Source organism: Podarcis raffonei, chromosome 4, assembly GCF_027172205.1.
Source record: "Podarcis raffonei isolate rPodRaf1 chromosome 4, rPodRaf1.pri, whole genome shotgun sequence".
In the NCBI taxonomy this organism is placed as follows: Eukaryota; Metazoa; Chordata; class Lepidosauria; order Squamata; family Lacertidae; genus Podarcis; species Podarcis raffonei.
In genome coordinates this window covers 3163364-3183105 of record NC_070605.1, presented here as the reverse complement: position 1 = coordinate 3183105, position 19742 = coordinate 3163364, and the positions used below count along the sequence as shown (strand labels likewise).

At 46.6% G+C, this 19742-nt stretch overlaps 2 protein-coding genes and 1 pseudogene across 14 annotated transcripts in view; 2 read left to right on the top strand and 1 right to left on the bottom strand.

Annotated features, from left to right (window-relative positions):
• LOC128412033 (zinc finger protein 420-like) overlaps positions 1-19742 on the bottom strand; it is a 317641-nt gene that overhangs the window by 114545 nt on the left and 183354 nt on the right. The window lies entirely within an intron of this gene.
• LOC128412188 (zinc finger protein 850-like) overlaps positions 10433-19742 on the top strand; it is a 322162-nt pseudogene continuing 312852 nt past the window's right edge.
• On the top strand, positions 12763-15065 carry LOC128412069 (zinc finger protein 420-like). The gene is made up of 3 exons (XM_053384917.1): positions 12763-12819; positions 12978-13064; positions 13440-15065. The coding sequence occupies exons 2-3, from the start codon at positions 13031-13033 to the stop codon at positions 14882-14884; spliced, it is 1479 nt and encodes a 492-aa protein (XP_053240892.1). The 5' UTR covers positions 12763-12819; positions 12978-13030; the 3' UTR covers positions 14885-15065.

Sequence of the window (19742 nt, the reverse complement as noted above, 5' to 3'; positions counted from 1 at the left end):
TTGTATACCACCTTTCTATCTTACAATACTCAAGGCTGTTTACAAGCTGAAGAAACAAAAAATGTACATCTTATAACAATCGAATGCAATACAAAAATGTGATAATAAAACATAACTTTAAAATAGGCAACCTCCATCAAAAAAGTAACATTCAACAATCATTAGAATAGTATAAAATAGTAATATCAACATATAAAAGTAAACAAAAATCCACTCAACAGTTACGACACTATCTAAACTATAATCAATAAAACAACATGAATATGGCTATAATATCCTCTTTTCCAGGTTAAACATACCAAATTGCTTCAGCCATTCCTTATAAGGCTTGATTTCCAGTTCCTTGGTCATCTTGGTTGTTCTCCTGGTATATACATTCCAGAGTTAGATAAAAAAGATTCATACACTTTCTGATAATGAAGTCCCTCCTGCTTCCATAAAAGATTGCCTATAAATGATCATACCTGAGCTATCTGGAGTCACTTATACTGAGGACCCCAGATCACCAGATTATGAGTCCACCACCCTTAACCACTACACCACGCTGGCTGATGTTGTTTCATTCCCCTTCTTTTTTTTGTTAAGAGTGTATATTAATTTCCCAATAAAAAACATCCATTTGAATCCAACCCTCTGGAGCAGCAGGATATAAACTTGCTCCATCTTCCATGTGGCAGCTGTTCAGATAGTTGAAGATGGCTATAATATCCTCTTTTCCAGGTTAAACATACCAAATTGCCTCAGCCATTCCTTATAAGGCTTCATTTCCAGTTCCTTGGTCATCTTGGTTGTTCTCCTGGTATATACTGTTAACTGGATATATGAGTCAACTGGATTCATAGAGGTTATTATAAGATGGGTCAGCATCCCTCAATAAGGTCCTGAACATAGAACAACCCCCTGGATGTCCACCCCTTCTACTGGAGATATTTGTTTTGATCATGAAAATCCAGAAATGGAATTAGTGGAGATTTCTGAGGACCTACAGTATTCCTCCATCTCTTCCAGGTGACATATTTATATTGTTCTGTATGTAATACTGTAATAGACTGCTTTAACAAATGATGGTCAAGTTTCTTTCCTAAATTTAATCACTGATTTGATCATATCTCTGGCCTAATAAAATCTGGAACTTTTGGTGCCATGTTACTCTGGGTTTCCAGTGCTGAAAAAGCAGGGATTTATTCAGTGGTGGTGACACTTTTTTTCAGCCTCAGGGCCATGTTTTCTTATCAAAAGCTTTCTGGGAGCCACATGCCAGAGGTGGTTGTGGCAAAATGGGTGTGGTCAGACATATACCCCACTTCATCCAGGCAACCAAGAACAGTTGTCATAGTTCCAAGACAGATGGCAGCAGGGTAAAATCACTTGGGGAGAGTGCAGAATGGGGCCAATGAGGGATGTGGCCTGGGCAGGGTCCTGAGGGCAAGACAGAGCTGCCAGGAGGCCTGTACAGTGGTACCTCTGGTTATGAACGCTTCTGCTTATGAACGCTTCAGGTTACGAACTCTGACCCCTCTTGGGTGGGTGCCATTGCCATCCTAAGAAAACGAGGGAGGTGTTCTGAAACTTCTTTTTCTAGAAAAATAGCACTGGACCTAACAGTTGCCCTTCCGCAGTTCCCCATTCTTTAAAAAAATAATAATCTGCCCATTTATATTCATCAATTCATACAGGTATCACACTGTTTTATTCTCTGCCTGCCAACCCACCTATCTGGTATTCCTGCTCTGCCCATTACAGGATTCTCTGTGAATTCCCTCTAGCTGTGAAGCTGTTGTCTCTTTCAAGCTGCCTTCTGTTCCACTCTTCCCAAGTCTGCTGGAGATGTAGAATGATAAAGAATCCGAAGCCTGGAGGTGGGATTGGGGTCCGCTCTCCACAGTCCCCCTGACTCTGTAACCTTGGAAGAGATGCTCCAGGTCTGGGCGGTTTGGATGCCATGGGAATTGGGATGGAACAAGGCTCTTTCTACAATGAAACAACCCCCTAACCCTAACCCTTTCTGAGCTGCAAACATGGGTACCCCCAACAAAATTTTAAAAAATTGGCTTTGTTATTTGGAACTAATGTGATTTGATTGGTTTGTGATTTGATTGGATTGATGATATAGTTCATTGGAGGGCAGAGGAGAAATTTGAGAAGAAAGTGCTGAAATGGTTTTCCGAGCAAGCAAGCTTCGGAGCTCCGCAGATAACAGGACTGTAATTACAGTGGTGTAGTGTGGGGGGTGCAGGGGGTGCCGGCCGCACCGGGCGCAACATCTGGGGGTTAGGGTTAGGGGGCGCAAATCCACGGGTTAGGGGGCGCAAATTACTTGCCTTGCCCCGGGTGCTGACAACCCACACTACGCCACTGTGTAATTAGCATTGACTGCCACCCAGGGAAGTAATTTTTCCTTTTTTACTTCTCTACTTTTTAACTTACTGAGAGTCTAACAGCACCTTCTTGTCTATGCTATGAGAAACATCTTGGGCAAGTTCTGTGAAGCATCCTGGGCAGGCCGCCAGCTGCTAACTATTAACCGCCAACTCCCTTCTATACTTTGTTCCTGAAAACTCCTGGCAGTCTCCACACAGATAAGCTCTTAAATTGAACAAACTGAGCACTTTCTATTCTTTTCTCTCTTTTCTGGTTGGGGAAACCTCTCCTTGTTTAATCCCCACGGTGACACTATGCCTGCTAGTAAACGCCACAGGGACCCAGAGGATGTAGCTCTCTCACCGGTTCCCAAACAATCTAAAATAGAGGACTTTTTTAACAAATCTGCTTTTACAGTTCCAACAAAAAACCGGTTTTCTCCTCTTGAAGATGATTGTGAGTGTGGGGAGAATATTCAAGGTGAGAGCGTGGAACTGGATCCAGCAATGGGGCAAGCTGATCCTGTGCTCCTCAGAGAGGAAGGAATAACAAGTAGGGAGAGCACCCAATTATCTCTAATTGCAAGAACGGTTGAGCATATCTTCCAGCAAATTAGAGGTATTGCCTCTCAAATAACCCAATTATCCAAAGAGGTCCACAGTTTATCAGTTAATGACAAGCAGGCATCAACAGAACACCATAGTACCAAAGGGAATTGGCGACAACAAGAGCAGACCCCTAAGTTCAACATAGAACGTGCAGAGGCTCTTAAAACAAACTCTTCTTATTTAATCTTCCAACCAAAAAAGATCTGCATGACAATTTGTGGAAGGCCAGATCAAACTCCTAGCTGGAAAGGTGCCCAGCGTTCCAAACGACATTTATCAGATTTACTTGGCATTGGACTTACAGAGATCGACCTCATTAGGACTGAACTCTTGAGTACCACAAATCAAAGCCAAAAAATTATGTTAACTTTTTCCTCTACTAGACTGCCCTCACTAATTCACAAGCTGAAATTCAGATTGTCAAGCAGAGGAGTTTTTCCAACCCGGGTATTTCGCAATTCTATTGTTGCACCCTTATGTAAGATGAGGACTGGTGCTTCAGAGGGGCTCGCAAAACCAACGCCTGGATCCCCAATGGAAGTAATGACATCACAAAAAAACTTGGCAGGTGGGGAGGAAACAGACATGCCTGAGTTGAATCCGCAGGATCATGCCCAACATCAAAATAACCAGGTGAGCCAAAAGGAACAGCCGATTCCTCTAGACAATCATCTTCAGGAATCTGAGCACTCTGTAAATCCTTTGGAAGAGGATTTTCTCAGCTCCTTTAGGAATCTCCCTCAGGAAGAGCAACAAACAGTTATCAAGAGGCTTGATCTTATGAGCCAGACATTGAAAGAGATTAAAGAACCGGAGGCAGAGACTGACAACAGACCCAATGGCCACAACAGAATGATAATTATAGAACCACCGGAGCATTGGACAAAGATGAGATATTTAGAAGAGGAGGAGTCAGGAAATACACCCAAGAAATCCCCATTGGCAAACAATTTGCAAAGAAAAGGCCCAGTGATTACAAATGTGAGCACTTTATGTACGACGACTGAAATAATCGAACATCTGGATTATTCCACTAGCATTAGCAATAACCTGTTGCCTCAAAAACTGGTAAACTCCGAGAGCACATCGGCCAACAATTGACTAAGAGTAAATCACTGTAAAACAATTAAACTTCTCTCATGGAATGTAACAGGGTGGACGAACAAGATCCAAGACAGTGATTTCTGTTCTTATCTACAAGCACATGATATCATCTTTCTTCAAGAAACCTGGGCAAAAGAGGGCACTATGGTTGAACTACAGGGTTTTACAAGTTACACTCAACCAGCTCTTAAAACTGTAAAGTATGGAAGGCCTAGTGGGGGCTGGCGGTGCTGGTGTCAACCTCTCTTAATGTATCAATTCAACAGTGTCCCTCATTGACCACCCCTAATTTTTTAGTGTTGTCCCTTTCTGATAGTCTCCTGAGAAATACTTATTGCATATGTGTGTATATACCTCCAGTAAAGTCTTGTGGGGAACTGAGATCATATTGGGATAAACTTGACCAACTACTTGAAAGTATAGACTCTCTGTCACCTAACCCTCGGTTTATCTTGGGAGGTGACTTCAATGCCCGGATCGGCCTTGTTTCCCCACAAAATACAATATTATCTGGACTAAACTTGGAGGACGAACCTGAAATCTGTCAGAGGGCAGCAATGGACACCACCTCTAATCGCGCTGGGAAACATCTTTGTGAACTTATAATAAAGCATAACCTTTTGTTATGCAATGGGCATGGTCAAGGGGATCAAGAGGGTTATTTTACTTTTATCTCCCCCAGAGGATTTACTAGCACCATAGATTATATCCTAACATCTAATAATGTGCCAGTTAACCGAGATACCTTCAGGATAATTCCCAGAGCTGAAAGCGACCACATTCCACTTGAGTTATCTCTGACATTATTCTTTTCTCCTGCCTTTCCTAAATTATTGGATGAAACAGAATATCTGATACTTGGAAATAGAAGGTTAAAATGGAATGCACGGGTCCAAGAAAAAATGATTCAGATCCTGGATTCCCATGAATTTGCTTTATTAAAGGGGGAAATGTTGTTAGAAACAGGAAACGTAATTGGACTTTATGAGAACATAATCAACCGAATGCGCCCACTGATGACCACAGCTAGTGTGATAAAAAACAAAAAGTTTAAGAGACAGACTTGGTTTGATAAGGAATGTCAGAATAGCAAAAAATGCCTAGCTAGGGTACTTAGAAAATTGAAGTTAAAACAGGATAAGCACAATCTTGCCCTACAAGCTGAGGTAGCCCAGTTACGAAACAACTATAAATTATTACTTAAAAGCAAGAAACAAATATATTATGAACAACAGTGGAAAGAATTGGGAGATGCAGCACTTCAGAAGGACTCACGGAAATTTTGGCATCTGGTTGCCCAAGGCACAAATGGGCTGGGCTACTCGTTAGAAGCATCTGTCCAAGGAAAGGATTGGGTGACATATTTTACAGAAATATATGGCCCCTGTCCTGACCCACCCCCCACAAGTTTACTACACTCAGTTATCAGAACTGCCAGAATGGCCAGACGTCACGCCCAATCAGATTAAGAGGCTAATCGCAAGCCAACTAGCAAATAAAGCTCCAGGAGAGGACATGATCCCAATGGAGATCTATAAGATAAGACCTGATTTCTGGTCACCCATATTTGCAAAATTGTTTTCATACATTAACAGCTCAGGTCGTATACCTGAAGGGTGGAAGTTGAGTATAATTGCCCCAATATATAAAAAGGGCGATAAGAAAATTATAGAACCAATTATAGAACCATTAGTTTGTTAGATGTAGCCTCCAAACTATATGCCAGACTCCTTCTTGGGAGACTAGAGGAATGGGCAGATACAAATAAGGTGATATCTGAAGTCCAGGCAGGTTTCCAAAGAGGGAAATCCACATTGGACCAGTGCTTTGTGCTGAACTTTCTGCTACGTAAATACATCCATAATTTGAAGCAAAAATTATATGTTGCTTTTATCGATCTAAAGTCAGCTTTTGATACGGTCCCAAGACACGCATTGTGGCAAAAATTGGAAAAGACAAATATAGACCTCCGTCTATTATTTCTCATCGAAACATTATATACTGACACATCAATACAAGTAAAGGTGGATCTGGCTGGCCATCTCACCACTAGAATTAAGGCCATTACTGGAGTCATATAGGGATGCATTTTGGCACCTTTCCTGTTCAATTTTTATATTAATGACATGGTTAAAGAACTGGAGGGCCTACAGTTTGCCCCTGTCACAATTCTCGACCAAAAACTCTCAGTTTTAATGTATGCTGATGACCTAGTACTTGTATCTAGAACCCAGGTGGGCCTGAGACGGCTGCTTGCAAAATTAAGTTCATATTGCACGAGGAATGCTTTATCTATAAACTATGATAAGACGCAGGTCATTGTATTTGGGAAGCGTTCTAAAAAGCATGTTTGGCACCTGGATGAACACATCATAAACCAAGTAAATACGTTTAAATATCTGGGATTGATTTATTCAGAAACGGCATCTTGGAATACACAGCTATCCAATATTAAATTGCAAGCCTTTAAATCAGCAAAAGCCATTCTGAAATTCGCTGCATGTAAAGGTGGAAATCTGGTCAACCCAGCTCTATCTGTGTATAAAGCAAAAACAATGGCCCAGATTTTATATGGTGCAGAGGTTTGGGTTTACCCAAAGACGTGCAATCTGCCATGGTCAGGTTGGAAACTCGCATGTTGAGCATAGAGAGCCAAATAGATAAAAGAATTCTCTGTTACTGGTGTAGAGTTCAACAGATGGACAACACTAGGCTACCAAAAAAATGCCTGATTGAGCTCTCAAATGGATTACCCCTTAAAAACTGGGTACATCATGCTGCCCAACTGATGGGCAAATATGATCTCTCAGTGACTGAGATTAAAGAACTTCCCTTATATTCCCAGAAAAATATTTTTAAACGAACCATAAGGGCAGTGGCAACTAAAAACGATCTAAACTCTATGTGCACATTCACATGCGCCCCATTGTATTTTAAACTTGGAGAGGTCAATGAACACATATCTTATTTTAATGAATTGACTTTTGCACAGCTTCGAAAAGCTTTTACAGAGCTACGACTAAATACAATAAGCTCTGCTTATAGAGATGGGAGACACAGAGGCATACCAAAAAACGAACATGTTTGCATTAGGGGATGTTCTGAAGTAGAGGACCTTATGCATTATATCTTGCACTGTCCGTTATATAATGATGCAAGAAAAAGATTTTTGGTACCTATAATGACAGGGTCCCCTGGCCAGAACCCCCTTGATATGATGTTATATCTCCTTGCAGACACAGATAAGTATGTGACCTGGCGGGTAGCACTTTTTGCAACTGCTGCTAGGAAAATTAGAGCAAATTATATAGCCAAGGTAGCCATTAACTGTAAAGGAGATGAATTTATTTGATCCTATCTATCTACCTCAGGCGATGCTCTATCTTTGTCACCAAACTCTGAGTATAAATTGCACACTGTATTGTTTTTAACATTAGTGACCATGTAATGATTTTAGCTTATGAATTTTATTGTTTAATGTTTAATGTTTTTATTTGTACATTGGGGTACTTTTATAGCTTTGTTTAGAGTACGTAATGTTTTAATAATATAAATGTTTTAAGTCTTTTTTTACCAATTCAGTATATTTTCTTTTAATTGTCAAATAATTCTGCGTACATTGCGGCAGCCTTTGGCTATGTGCAATAAAACTGACTGAGAGTGAGATTGGTTTGTCAGTAATTTTTTTTTTTTTTTTAAAAGCTCTTTCTACAGTGAAACCCACTCACAAATTCAAACAGAATGTAGGATGGAGGGGCTCACAGCATTGACACCCCCAGCAGGTCTGGCTTCTCCATCTGTCGCAGCTTTGGCTTCGGCACAGAGGAAGCCGGTCTCTGGGTCTCCCACAACTGTCTCTGGGTCTTGCTTTCCTACCTAGCAGTCAGGTGAGATGGGAGGGGGGAGGTCAGCCCCCCCCCATTAGCTGCAGCTCTTGCAACCCAGCTCCTTCTTTGGAGTTGCTGAGGAGGACACTCTATGGCCAGCAAAGGACCTTGTCTTGCCAAGAAACCTTTATGTGGGAATCGTGCATCCATAATGCTATGGAAAGGGTGAATGTCTTCTGGAATTCTCTGGTGTCACCAGAAGAGAAAGCTGTTTTTTTCAGTCAGGTCTGTTATCAACTGCAGAGGATGAGTAGCCTTGGGATCCTCTTGGGGAGATGGAAGTGTTCAAAGGACTGAATCTACTTGCTCTGAGATGGGGGAACCTTCGGGCAAAGGCCAGCAACGAAAGGATGCTGTTGGCCACTAGTTTCTGTTCCTCCCCACTTTCCCAAAGGGCGTAACATCTGAGGTCCTGTGGGTGGAAAGAGCGTCTCAGGGTCAGGGGCCAGCCTGGGCCAAAACGGCCCTCAGCTGCCCCCACCACAGAGTCCCTGGCTCTTGTCTATATTATTGCACTTTATGTGTTGTTTATGTGCAAGATAAACATTTGATATTGTGATAAGAATATATAGAAGAGTATTGTTTATGTGAATGCACAGCCGGTTACGTCTTGTGTGTTTGTCCATTCCAGGAACGGCATTCCTGACCCAGATGTTCACAGGAAGTCCGTAAGATGATTCCCCTTTCAAACAGGATACGTGAGCCTGGGCCAGTAGGGTCCTCTTCTCCGGCAGACGGACAACCCCTTCCCCAAAGCCCCGCCCTCCCCCACTTCCCCATGAGGGTGCCCCACATCACCCATCACTCACCAGGATGGTTTTGAATCACCTCCAGCAGGTACAGCTCAGCTTCCAACAAAATATTAAAATACAATCGTCCATCAAATATTAAAGCTTCCCTAAACATAATAACAATAACCATCCATTTTCAGTCCATTGAATTAGCAATTAAGCATTTCTGCAAAGGGAAATGGCAGAAAAAAGCATAAAAAGCATGTATAAGAAAGTATTACTCATTTATGATGAGAATAGGATTTATTTATGTTGAATAGGATTTATTTATGCTGGGTTCCTCCTTGGCAGCCAGTGCGATTGTTTCAGCAGGGCTAGAACTCAGGACCAGCTGCCTTGAGGGACATCTAAGAGCAGTTGGGCAGGGGGAAGGTCTCCCTTGGGAGATGGTGGACTCTCCTTCCTTGGAGGTTTCTGAGCAGAGATCGGACGGCCATCTGCCATGGATGCTTTAGCTGAGATTCCTGCATTGCTGGGGGTGGGACTGGATGACCCTGGGATCCCCTCCTATCTCTCCACTCCTGAATTCTAGGAGGAGCTTCCCTGCCTCCGGCAAAGCCCTTTTCCCTGCAAGCTCTTCCTCTGGTTTCTGGCCAAGGGAGGGAGATGCTCAGAGTCCAGCCAAGAGCCTCACCCCCAAAAGGATATCTGGGCATTGGCGGAGCCAGGGGGGCAGCTGCCCCCCCCCGAAATCCATAAGAAATAATAAGAATATGAGGTTCTGCCAAACGAGAGAGGGCTGAGCGGGGGGGGGGGGGCGGACTCGGCTTTGCAAGGGTTAAAGGGAAGTGAGCTGCCTTCCTAGAGAGGACAGGAAGCAAGGGGGGGAAAGGTCCTCCAGAGCCAAGGCCCCTCCCTCCCCAGTCCTTTCCTGCAAGGAAGGGGTGTGTGTGTTGCTTTGGTGTCTCTTCTGCAAGGGCTGCCTCTCTGTCCCTCCTGGGATCTGGTGAGTCTCCTCTCTCTCCCCCAAGAGGGTGCAGTGGGGAGACGGGGGGGGGGGGGGTCCCAGGGCTGCAGCAGGGGAGGGGGCCTGGGGGGGCCTGATCAGGGAGGAGAGGGTCCTGCCAGGGAGGGGCCAGGTATGCAACACTCTCCTTCCTGCAGATCAGAGGATCCCAAACTCATCTGGCCCTCCGCCCCCCCTTTCAGAAATGATCTCCCTTCTTTAAACAAAGGAGTCCCTAGGACTTTAAATCTGTGTGAATTCGCTCAGCCTCATTGCACAACAAAGGAAACATCTGCAAATGGTTTTCCAAAGCCAGACGAGGAGGTGGACTAGCCCCCCCCCCAAGAAAACCGCATGTGGAGGGAGGAAGGAAGGAAAGGTGGGAGAGAAAGGAGAGGAGTAAAGAGAGGGATCCCAGCCCAGAGTCTGGCTGCTGCATTGGGGACCAGTTTCCCAGTGTCTCCCAGGGCAGCTCCCCACGGAGGCCACTGCAGCCATCCCCTCGTGTTAAGCTATCTAATAGAATAATCATAATAAATTACCTGCCTAAATTTCAAGGAAGAGGTATTTGGCCCCGGCCACTTGGCCCTCAGGGGGTTGACCAGGTGCATACCTGGCCCTCAGACCACAGAAAAAGGGACCCCACCCCAGGAGTCTGTCTTGAGAGTGGCAGAGTCCAAGTGCAAGAAAAGGAGACAGAAGCAGGGGAGTGGGGGTGGGGGGGAGCAACTCCTGAGGACCCCTGGGTGAGGACCCCCACTAGAGCCAAGCATCCATTTTTCACAAGATACAAATGACTTTCTTGTCAGTCAGTTCTGACTTCATGCATTGACTGGAAGGCAGGAGAAACCAGGCTGATTCATCTCCCAGAAATCCCTTCTGCTGCCTCCACATTTTGCATTGCAATCTTTCCTCTAGGAGGGCTAGAGGCTGCTTCTTCCTCCTGCTCCTCCTCCTCCTCTTTCTTCTCCTTTTTAAAAAGGCCCTTTCCACCTGGCCTAGGGGTGAAGCCCAGACTCACCCAGCCCTACTGTGTTAAATATGTATTCTGTAGTTGACCTCCTTTCTAATGTTTTATTTTTATATCTTTAAGAGAATATTTGTTTTCTGTTATGTTGCTTTGACTATAGACTATATAATTGACTTTCTTCTGATTGTTTTATTTCTCTTTTATTGATTTTGTGGGATGTGAAACTGCAGTCAAGTACAACATTCCTACAGTGGACACATTAGGGGATGTTTTCTGCCACTCAGGAGAAGACTTCCTGTTTCCGCCTGAGCTGGGACAGACTTGAAGAGGGTGCAGTCTGTTGTACTAGCATGGAGGAGCACACGGCCTCCATGTTCTGATCAGTGTGAGTTCTCCATTTTGTATGTTGCTGTGTGTTTGGGGAAGTGACTCCTTAGTGGCAGTCATCTGCAGCTAACTTCTTTATGGAATAGTTCTAGTTGTTATGTAACCTAAGCCTGCCTTCAGGGATATGTCTGTGAATGTGAATGAATCTGTGAGTAAACTACTTTTATATTAATGTGAATCAGATTATTGTGCTTATTAATTTAAGAGGGATTGGAAGGGATTTTACCAGGAAGGAATTTTTAATAGTAAGACTCAGATGAGTCAGCAACAAGCTGATCGCTGCGTAATCTAAAAAAGGGGGATGTATGGAACTCTGCTAGAATATGGAACTTGCTAGTGCATGTTAGGAAGGATATCATTAAATAATATATCCTCTTCTAACTCCCCAGTTATCCCCACAGATTTAATATGCTGTAAACCGCTTTGAGATTTTTCTTTAAAATATAAAGTGTTATAGAAATTTAAATAAATAAGATAGCTCATGGTTTGGGCTGTGGTGCAGTCAAGACCTGGTTCCCTCCAAGTCTCATCCATGCTTGCTCAGGGAACCTTTTTCTTCTCCTGATATTAGACAACTTTTGTAACTGAAAAATGTATTTGCTTTGTAGGATTTGCTAGTGCCTCTCCTTAAGACAGACAGAACTTGGCAGAAGACCAAAGGGTTCCTTCCAATCTCTCAGAGGCTTCCTGAGAGCACAGATGGGTGAGCGAGACTCAGCTGGCCCTGGAACAGGAAGAGGCCATGCCATCCAAACTGGGAGCAGTGGGGGATTCTGGGAAAACTCTGTGCAGAAGATCCTGGGTGAGGAGGACACCCTCCACTCAGAGGTGCAGAGCCAGCAGTTGAGGCAGTTCTGCTGCCAGGAGTCCAAAGGACCCCGAGAGGTTTGCAGCCGACTCTACCACCTTGACCATCAGTGGCTGAAGACGGAAAGGCACACGAAAGCTGAGATGCTGGACCTGGTGATCTTGGAGCAGTTCCTGGCTGTCCTTCCCCCGGAGATGGAGAGCTGGGTGAGGGACTGTGGAGCGGAGACCAGTTCCCAGGCGGTGGCCCTGGCCGAAGGTTTCCTCCTGAGTCAGACAGAGGAGAGAAAGCAGGCAGAGAGAAAGCAGGTGAGAGAGACTTTCCTCTGGGTACTCTCAAGGGGCTCCAAACAGGTCAGAAAACATCCCATAATGGTCTGCTGATGGACCATCCTTTTTCTGGGGAGGCATCCATGGAATGAGATCTAACACCCTTCAAGTCTTTGGCCATGACATTCATTTTATAATCCTTCTCGTCATTCTCTGTTTGGAATCCTTGTTTCTCTTTCAGGGAAAGGATCTCTGTGTGGAAATGGACCTGGATTCCTGTGAGGGAGAGAGGCCTCCGTTGGACACCAGAGAGAGGCCACTGGGTAAGGAGGAAGGAGTTTTTTCTCTGTTTACTCTCATTCTGTTGGTTTTCCAACTCATCTGTGGGTTCTTTTCATCTTGTTTTGGGGGAGATAGTGGGACCAAGAGCCCAGAGGAGGGGAGATATATTTTTGGACACATAACATCTCTAATGCACCCAAATATCCAAATGCACTCAGCAGGCAAGACTGTCTCAAAGGCCCCTGTGTAGTTTGAGATTCACTGATTCACCTGTGAGAGAAGCAGGCACTCTGGGCCTCCCCCTTACCTTTTTCCTCTTGCAGGTGACAGAATGATGCCCGGAAGACCTCTTCATCCATCTTTCCTTGGGGAGAGAATGGAAGCAGTGGCTGTGGATCCAGATCAGGTCAGGGGAAGCTGCCTTGTGGGGACAGAGGTCAAGGAGCAGAACAATGTCGTAGATCAAGGAGTGGTGGTGAACAATATTGTTGACTCATAGGAGGACATTTCCCTTTTTCTTTTAGGGTCCAGTGTGCTTTGAAGATGTTGCTGTTCGTTTCACAGATGAGGAGTGGCAGTTGCTGGATCCTGACCAGAGAGCTCTGCATAAAGATGTCATGGAGGAGAATCATGGGATCGTGGCCACTCTTGGTAAGGATCCCTTTTGAATCATAATATCTGTTTTTAATTTCAAAACAGCTCTCTTTGAACTATTTTCACAGAACTCAACAGCGCTCCCTTAAGACTCCTGGGATTACAGTATTGCAGCTTCTAAACAAGGATCAGTCTGGTCTGAACTCCCCAGGCCATTTTAACTGTAAACTTCAGATTTGTTAGGGAAGTTGAAGTAGCTTATCGAATCATAGGTTCCCCTATGGATGTCGGTTGATCCCCGTTAATTAATGCACCCAACCCTTCAGAAAACCATCCATCTAACCCACTTGTGTTATTCCTCTATTACCAGAGTTAACAAGTATTCTTCCTTAATTTCTCCCTGAGGCGCTAATCCATTTCTCTTCATTGCAGATAGTGATGGACTGGAAATCAAGAACAAGGGTGACCATGACAAAATCCCCACAATGGAGAAGCTGTACAAATATCTTGAAAGTGGGAAAAGTTCAAATTCCACTTCCCATCAAGGAAATCTCATTAGGAAGAAACCCTATCAGTGCATGGAATGTGGAAAGAGCTTCACTGATAGCTCCAGTTTCAATAGGCATCAGAGAATTCATACAGGGGAGAAACCCTATCGGTGCTTTGTATGTGGAAAGAGCTTCAGGGACAGCTCCTCTCTCACTTCCCATCAGAGAATTCATACAGGAGAGAAACCTTATCAGTGCTTTGAATGTGGAAAGAGCTTCACTGATAGCTCCAGTTTCACTAGGCATCAGAGAATTCATACAGGGGAGAAACCCTATCAGTGCTTTGAATGTGGAAAGAGCTTCAGGGAGAGCTCCTCTCTCGCTTCCCATCAAATAATTCATACAGGGGAGAAACCCTATCAGTGCATGGAATGTGGAAAGAGCTTCAGGGAGAGCTCCTCTCTCACTTACCATCAAAGAATCCATACAGGGGAGAAACCCTATCAGTGTGTGGAATGTGGAAAGAGCTTCAGGAAGAGCTCCGATCTCACTTCCCATCAAAGAATTCACACAGGGGAGAAACCCTATCAGTGCATGGAGTGTGGAAAAAGCTTCAGTCAGAGCTCCCATCTCACTAAGCATCAAAGAATTCATACAGGGGAGAAACCCTATCAGTGTGTGGAATGTGGAAAAAGCTTCAGTAAAAACTCCCATCTCACTTCCCATCAGAGAATTCATACAGGGGAGAAACCCTATCAGTGTGTGGAATGTGGAAAAAGCTTCAGTCAGAGCTCCCATCTCACTAAGCATGAAAGAATGCATACAGGTGAGAAACCCTATCAGTGCTTGGAATGTGGAAAAAGCTTCAGTCAGAGCTCCCATCTCACTAAGCATGAAAGAATTCATACAGGGGAGAAACCCTATCAGTGCTTTGAATGTGGAAAAAGCTTCACTCATAGCTACCATCTCACTTCCCATCAAAGAATTCATACGGGGGAGAAACCCTATCAGTGCTTGGAATGTGGAAAAAGCTTCAGTCAGAGCTCCCATCTCACTTCCCATCAAAGAATTCATACGGGGGAGAAACCCTATCAGTGCTTGGAATGTGGAAAAAGCTTCAGTAAAAACTTCCATCTCACTTCCCATCAGAGAATTCATACAAGGGAGAAACCCTATCAGTGTGTGGAATGTGGAAAGAGCTTCAGTACAAGCTCTGATCTCACTAAGCACCAGAGAATTCATACAGGAGAGAAACCATATCAGTGTATGGAATGTGGAAAGAAATTCACTGATAGCTCCAATCTCACTTCCCATCAAAGAATCCATACAAAGTTCGCAAAACCCTTCATGATACAGCTTTCAGTTCCAGTGAAAAGCTCATCTCTTTAACCAGGCCTTTGGCTAATTGACATCTAATGCCCTTTTAAAATGTGGTGGGGTGGTGGGGGTTACGGGTTTTGGGGTGTGTGTTTTGTGTTTTCATTGTGTGATTTTATGTTGTAACCGTCCTGAGACCTGTGGGTGTAGGGAATGGGAGCCAACTCTTAGAGTCTGAGGGGTCTTTATCCCCCCAATAAGATATTTGAGGGGGCCACCCCCCAGTTCATAGGAACAGTCATTCAAATGGCATGCATGCACCACATCCTGTGACTGTTTTTTGGCGAAATGACTGGCAGCTTCGCTTGCCCCCGGAGCCCACACGCTTCCTCTGCGCGTCTCTGTTCCCTCTGGGCAGCTCCCAGCTGCAGTGTAGCAGAGCGTAGCACAGCGACAGAAGCAGAGCCGATAAGCCGTGTGTACGTAGGAAATCAGAGCCGGACGCTCGGTGTCCTCCTTATCTTACAAATAGCTTTATTCTCGTAGAAAAACAACAGATCGTAACTTTCCCGGTGACAGAGCACCCATCTTCGATGCGCTCCTTGAGCGGACAAGAAACAAACTCTCTCTCTCTCTCAGAGAGACACAGTAGAACACTCCCACTTCAGTGTTCTAAACCCGCCTCAAAGAATGTGAGACGTCACTCAGAACTTCTTAACCCTGTAAGTTCTGACTCTCTCCATACCCCCTCTCGTATCACATTCTGAGAGGACTTGTGAACACACCTTTACAGACCTTTGTGTGTTCCACACCTTCCCACCTGCCTGTTGAGCCTCCTCACAAATCTCAGGTTCGCACTGTGCGAGACCAACCCACGCATTTGTGACTCGAAACCTCTCAGGTGGAATTCCCTTTGTTGCCCGAGATGACCGCCTGGGCACAAACTGGGGTGCTTCTTCTGACCCACTGGGGCCAGCAAGTGCGTCTTCTTCATCAGACGACTCCCCCTCTGACTTGACCCGTCTGTGAGCTTTCTCCATTACTCTAACAGGAGATGAGGGCTCACTCTTGGACACTCCTTTAACAACCTGTGGAGATGCCCTTCCCTGGGGCTGACCCTGATCAGTGATCAGGTCCCCATCACCTGGCTCTCCCTCCTCCTCAGATTCAGACAGACAATCTGAGAGAACATCATGGCTCGCTTTGCGCCTTGCCCTACTTTCCTGCTGCTCATAGAACTCAGCATGTTTACTGATCAGAAGCTTGGACTGATCACCTTCTGTGTATGCAAATCTCCATCCCTGCGTAGCAGGTTCATACCCACAGAAGATCATTTCCTGGTACCTTGGACCACCCTCTTGCTGCAGACACTTTGGTACAGGCACCAAGGCTCTGCAACCAAACGAACGGAAGAAATGCACCTGCGGCCTCTGTCCGTTGAGCAAGAAATACGGGGTGTCACCTACCACTGAATTGTAGCACCTGTTCATCGTGAAATTGGCCGTTTTTACTGCCTCCCCCCAGAAACTTTGAGGCAAACCAGAATCACACAGTAGAACTTCTGATGCTTGAACCAGAGCTTTACTCCTCAGCTCTGCCATGCCACTCTCCTGAGGTGAAGTCACCTTGTGACGTATCCCCCTCTGGCGAAAGAAACTCTTTAGAGCAGACCCAGTGACCTCTGAACCTCGGTCACACTTGAATCCCTGCACCTTGGTGGAGAACCTCAGTTCCACCTCTGCAACCCAATCCTTGATGAGTTGCGTTGCGTCCTCTTGCGTTTTCAGCGAAAATGCCCAAGAGTTCTGGGTGAAATCATCTGTCAGTGTCAGCAGAAACCTGGCTCTGCCCAGACTTGGCTGAGGCATAGGCCCAAACAGGTCTGCGTGCACAAGCTCAAAAGGCTTTGTGGTTACTCTCTCCACCCTGGGATAACTGTATCCCTTGTTGTTATGTACTGAGTTGAATAGGATCCAAACTGCAGCAGTCTGATTGGTCCTAGAACAATAGGATCCAAAAGGCAGCAGTCTGATTGGTCCTAGAACAATAGGATTCAGAATGCAGCAGTCTGATTGGTCCTAGAACAATGCAGCAGTATGATTGGTTGGCAGGAACTACCCAATCATGCTCCAGATAGAAGTGAATCCACAACCTGATTGGCTTACAGTAGAATTCCGGAATTAGCCAATCATGTGCAGCCCATTGTGTAAATAATGTATATAAAGCAGATACTTTGAGGGGACTTTCATTCATTCCTCCTCACCACTATGAGCTGAATAAAGAGCATGAAATCACTTTGCGACTCTGAGTATATTTCACTGGCGACGAAGGTGGGATCCCGCTGAGCTGACTGCCACACACAGCACCGCAGCACCGCCACCTGCCGCACCGCTGCCTCGCACCGTGTATCCAGGCTTCAGCTCCGGGACACAAGGAACTCAGAATGGCAACCGACAACAGCTTCTCGCCATTCAACCCAGCATCTGGAGACTGGGAAGCGTACGCCTCCCGTTTCACCTTCCTCCTAGAAGCCAAAGGGGTCATCGACGAAGAAGACGCCAAGAAGAGGGCGATATTCTTCAGCGTCTGCGGAGAGGAGACGTTTGAAATTGCCCGGGCCCTCCTTGCGCCTGAAGACGTCGCTACTGTTCCATACAAAACAATAATGGAACAGCTGAAGGGGCACTTTTCGCCGCAGCCCTCAGTGGTGGCTCGTCGAAATGCCTTCTACGCAAAGCGGCAAGCCCCTGGGGAAACCATAACTGGGTTTGTGACCTCTCTCCGCCAAGCCGCCCGGTTCTGCAACTTCTCAGAGCTGGAGAACATGCTTCGTGACCGCCTCGTCGGTGGCCTGAAGGATGAGAAGCTGCAACGACGCCTCTACGCTAAGAAGGACCTAACGTTCCAGGTCGCTCTGGAGGAGGCCCTGGCAACGGAAGCTGCCGAGAGGTCGACGCAAGAGGCACGGCCGAGCCAGCCGTCCCAACCGAGGGTCCACCACGAAGACCTCACCGATGACTCAGGATCCGACAGGGAGGAGGTGCACCGAGTACAGCAGCGCACTCAAGCAGCCCACATACCACAGCTGCCTCGACGAGGAGGGAACTGCGCAAGCTGTGGAGAAAGTCACGAGAGGAGGACCTGCCGTTTCCGCAACGCAGAGTGCAGGCAGTGCAGAAAATTGGGACACATCGCCCGGGTGTGTCGGGCTCGGCCCACCCGACGCCAGGCATCAGATGACCAATCCAAGAGCCCCAGGTCCCGGGGCCCAACGCACCAAGGCAACTCGACAGAGCTCACGGACTTCCAGGTATACCAGTTGCCCCACCCCAACGTAGAGAAAATTTATGTTGACGTACAGATAGAGGGGGCCCCATGCCGCATGGAGCTTGACACGGGTTCAACTCTATCCATAATCTCGGCAAGGACCTTAAGGAAACTGTGTCCTACTGGGGGTCCCAAACTCAGGCCGGCCCCATTCACCCTCCGGGACTTCCAAAAACGTAAGGTCCCCACAATGGGGGTGGGGACCTTCAGGGTGCAATACCGAGGGCGGACGCGGCAACTGGACTTGCTTGTGGTCAAGGGCCCCTACATTAGCTTACTGGGATTAGCATGGTTTGGACCACTGGGGCTAGCCGTCACCGGGGTGAACCACACTAGCTTACAAGTGGACGTGGACGCCATATGCAAGGAATTTCCGGGGGTTTTCGATGGGAAATTGGGACAGTATACGGGCCCCCCCATTGCTCTACAGCTTGACCCCGCAGTACGACCGGTCAGGCTCAAGGCCCGCCGGGTCCCGTTCGCCCTGAAACCTCGTATAGACGAGGAATTGGACCGGCTCGTGAAGCAAGGAGTGCTGGAGCCGGTGCCTAATGCCCCCTGGGAAACCCCAATCGTCACGCCCGTCAAGCCTAATGGTTCAGTCCGCATCTGCGCAGACTACAAATGTACCATAAACAAGGCCCTCACGGCCCATGCATACCCAGTGCCAGTGGTCAGCCATGTTCTTGCCACCCTGGCTGGGTCGAAAATTTTTGGCAAGCTGGACTTGGCCCAAGCATATCAACAGCTGCCAGTAGATGAGGCCACAGCAGAGGCACAGACGATTGTGACGCACAGAGGAGCATTCAGGGTAAAGCGGCTGCAATTCGGTGTCAGCGTGGCACCAGGCATATTCCAGAATCTAATGGACTCTCTACTTAAAGGGATTCCTGGCGTCACCCCCTTCTTCGATGATGTGTTGATTGCCGGGCCCACACCAGAGGAGTTTGAGGACCGCCTCCGCACCGTTCTGCACCGTTTCCAGACGGCGGGTCTCAAGGTGAAGCGGGAAAAATGTCTACTAGGAGTGCCTCAGGTGGACTTTCTGGGATTTATGGTGGACGCAGAAGGGGTCCACCCGACTGGGGACAAGGTACGGGCCATTTGTGATGCCCCAGCGCCCAAGAACAAGACTGAACTTCAGGCCTTCTTGGGACTATTGAACTTTTACCATTCCTTCCTTCCCCACAAGGCGGCGGTAGCAGAGCCCCTACACAGACTCCTGGACAAGCGGGCCCCTTGGGTGTGGGGCCAGCGCCAGGAGGCCGCATTCCAGGCAGTCAAGGACTTGCTTGTCTCAAACTCGGTCTTGGCACACTTCGATGAGAGGCTGCCGGTGGTGCTAGCATGCGATGCCTCGCCCTATGGAATTGGCGCTGTCCTGGGACACCAACTCCCGGATGGAAGAGAGGTACCGGTGGCATACTTTTCCCAGACACTCAACGCAACCGAGCGGAACTACTCGCAAATCGACAAGGAGGGACTGGCAATCGTGAAGGGAGTAAAAAAATTCCATGATTTCTTGTACGGGCGGCCCTTCACCGTGGTGACTGACCACAAGCCGTTGCTTGGCTTATTTGCCCCTGAAAAGCAGACCCCCCAA

Bases quoted from the DNA above. Each gene is read 5' to 3' on its own strand.
- LOC128412069 (XM_053384917.1), top strand. From the start codon at position 13,031: ATGGAGGAGAATCATGGGATCGTGGCCACTCTTG. The intron at 13,065-13,439 runs GTAAGGATCCCT...TCTTCATTGCAG, and splicing joins TGGGATCGTGGCCACTCTTG to ATAGTGATGGACTGGAAATC.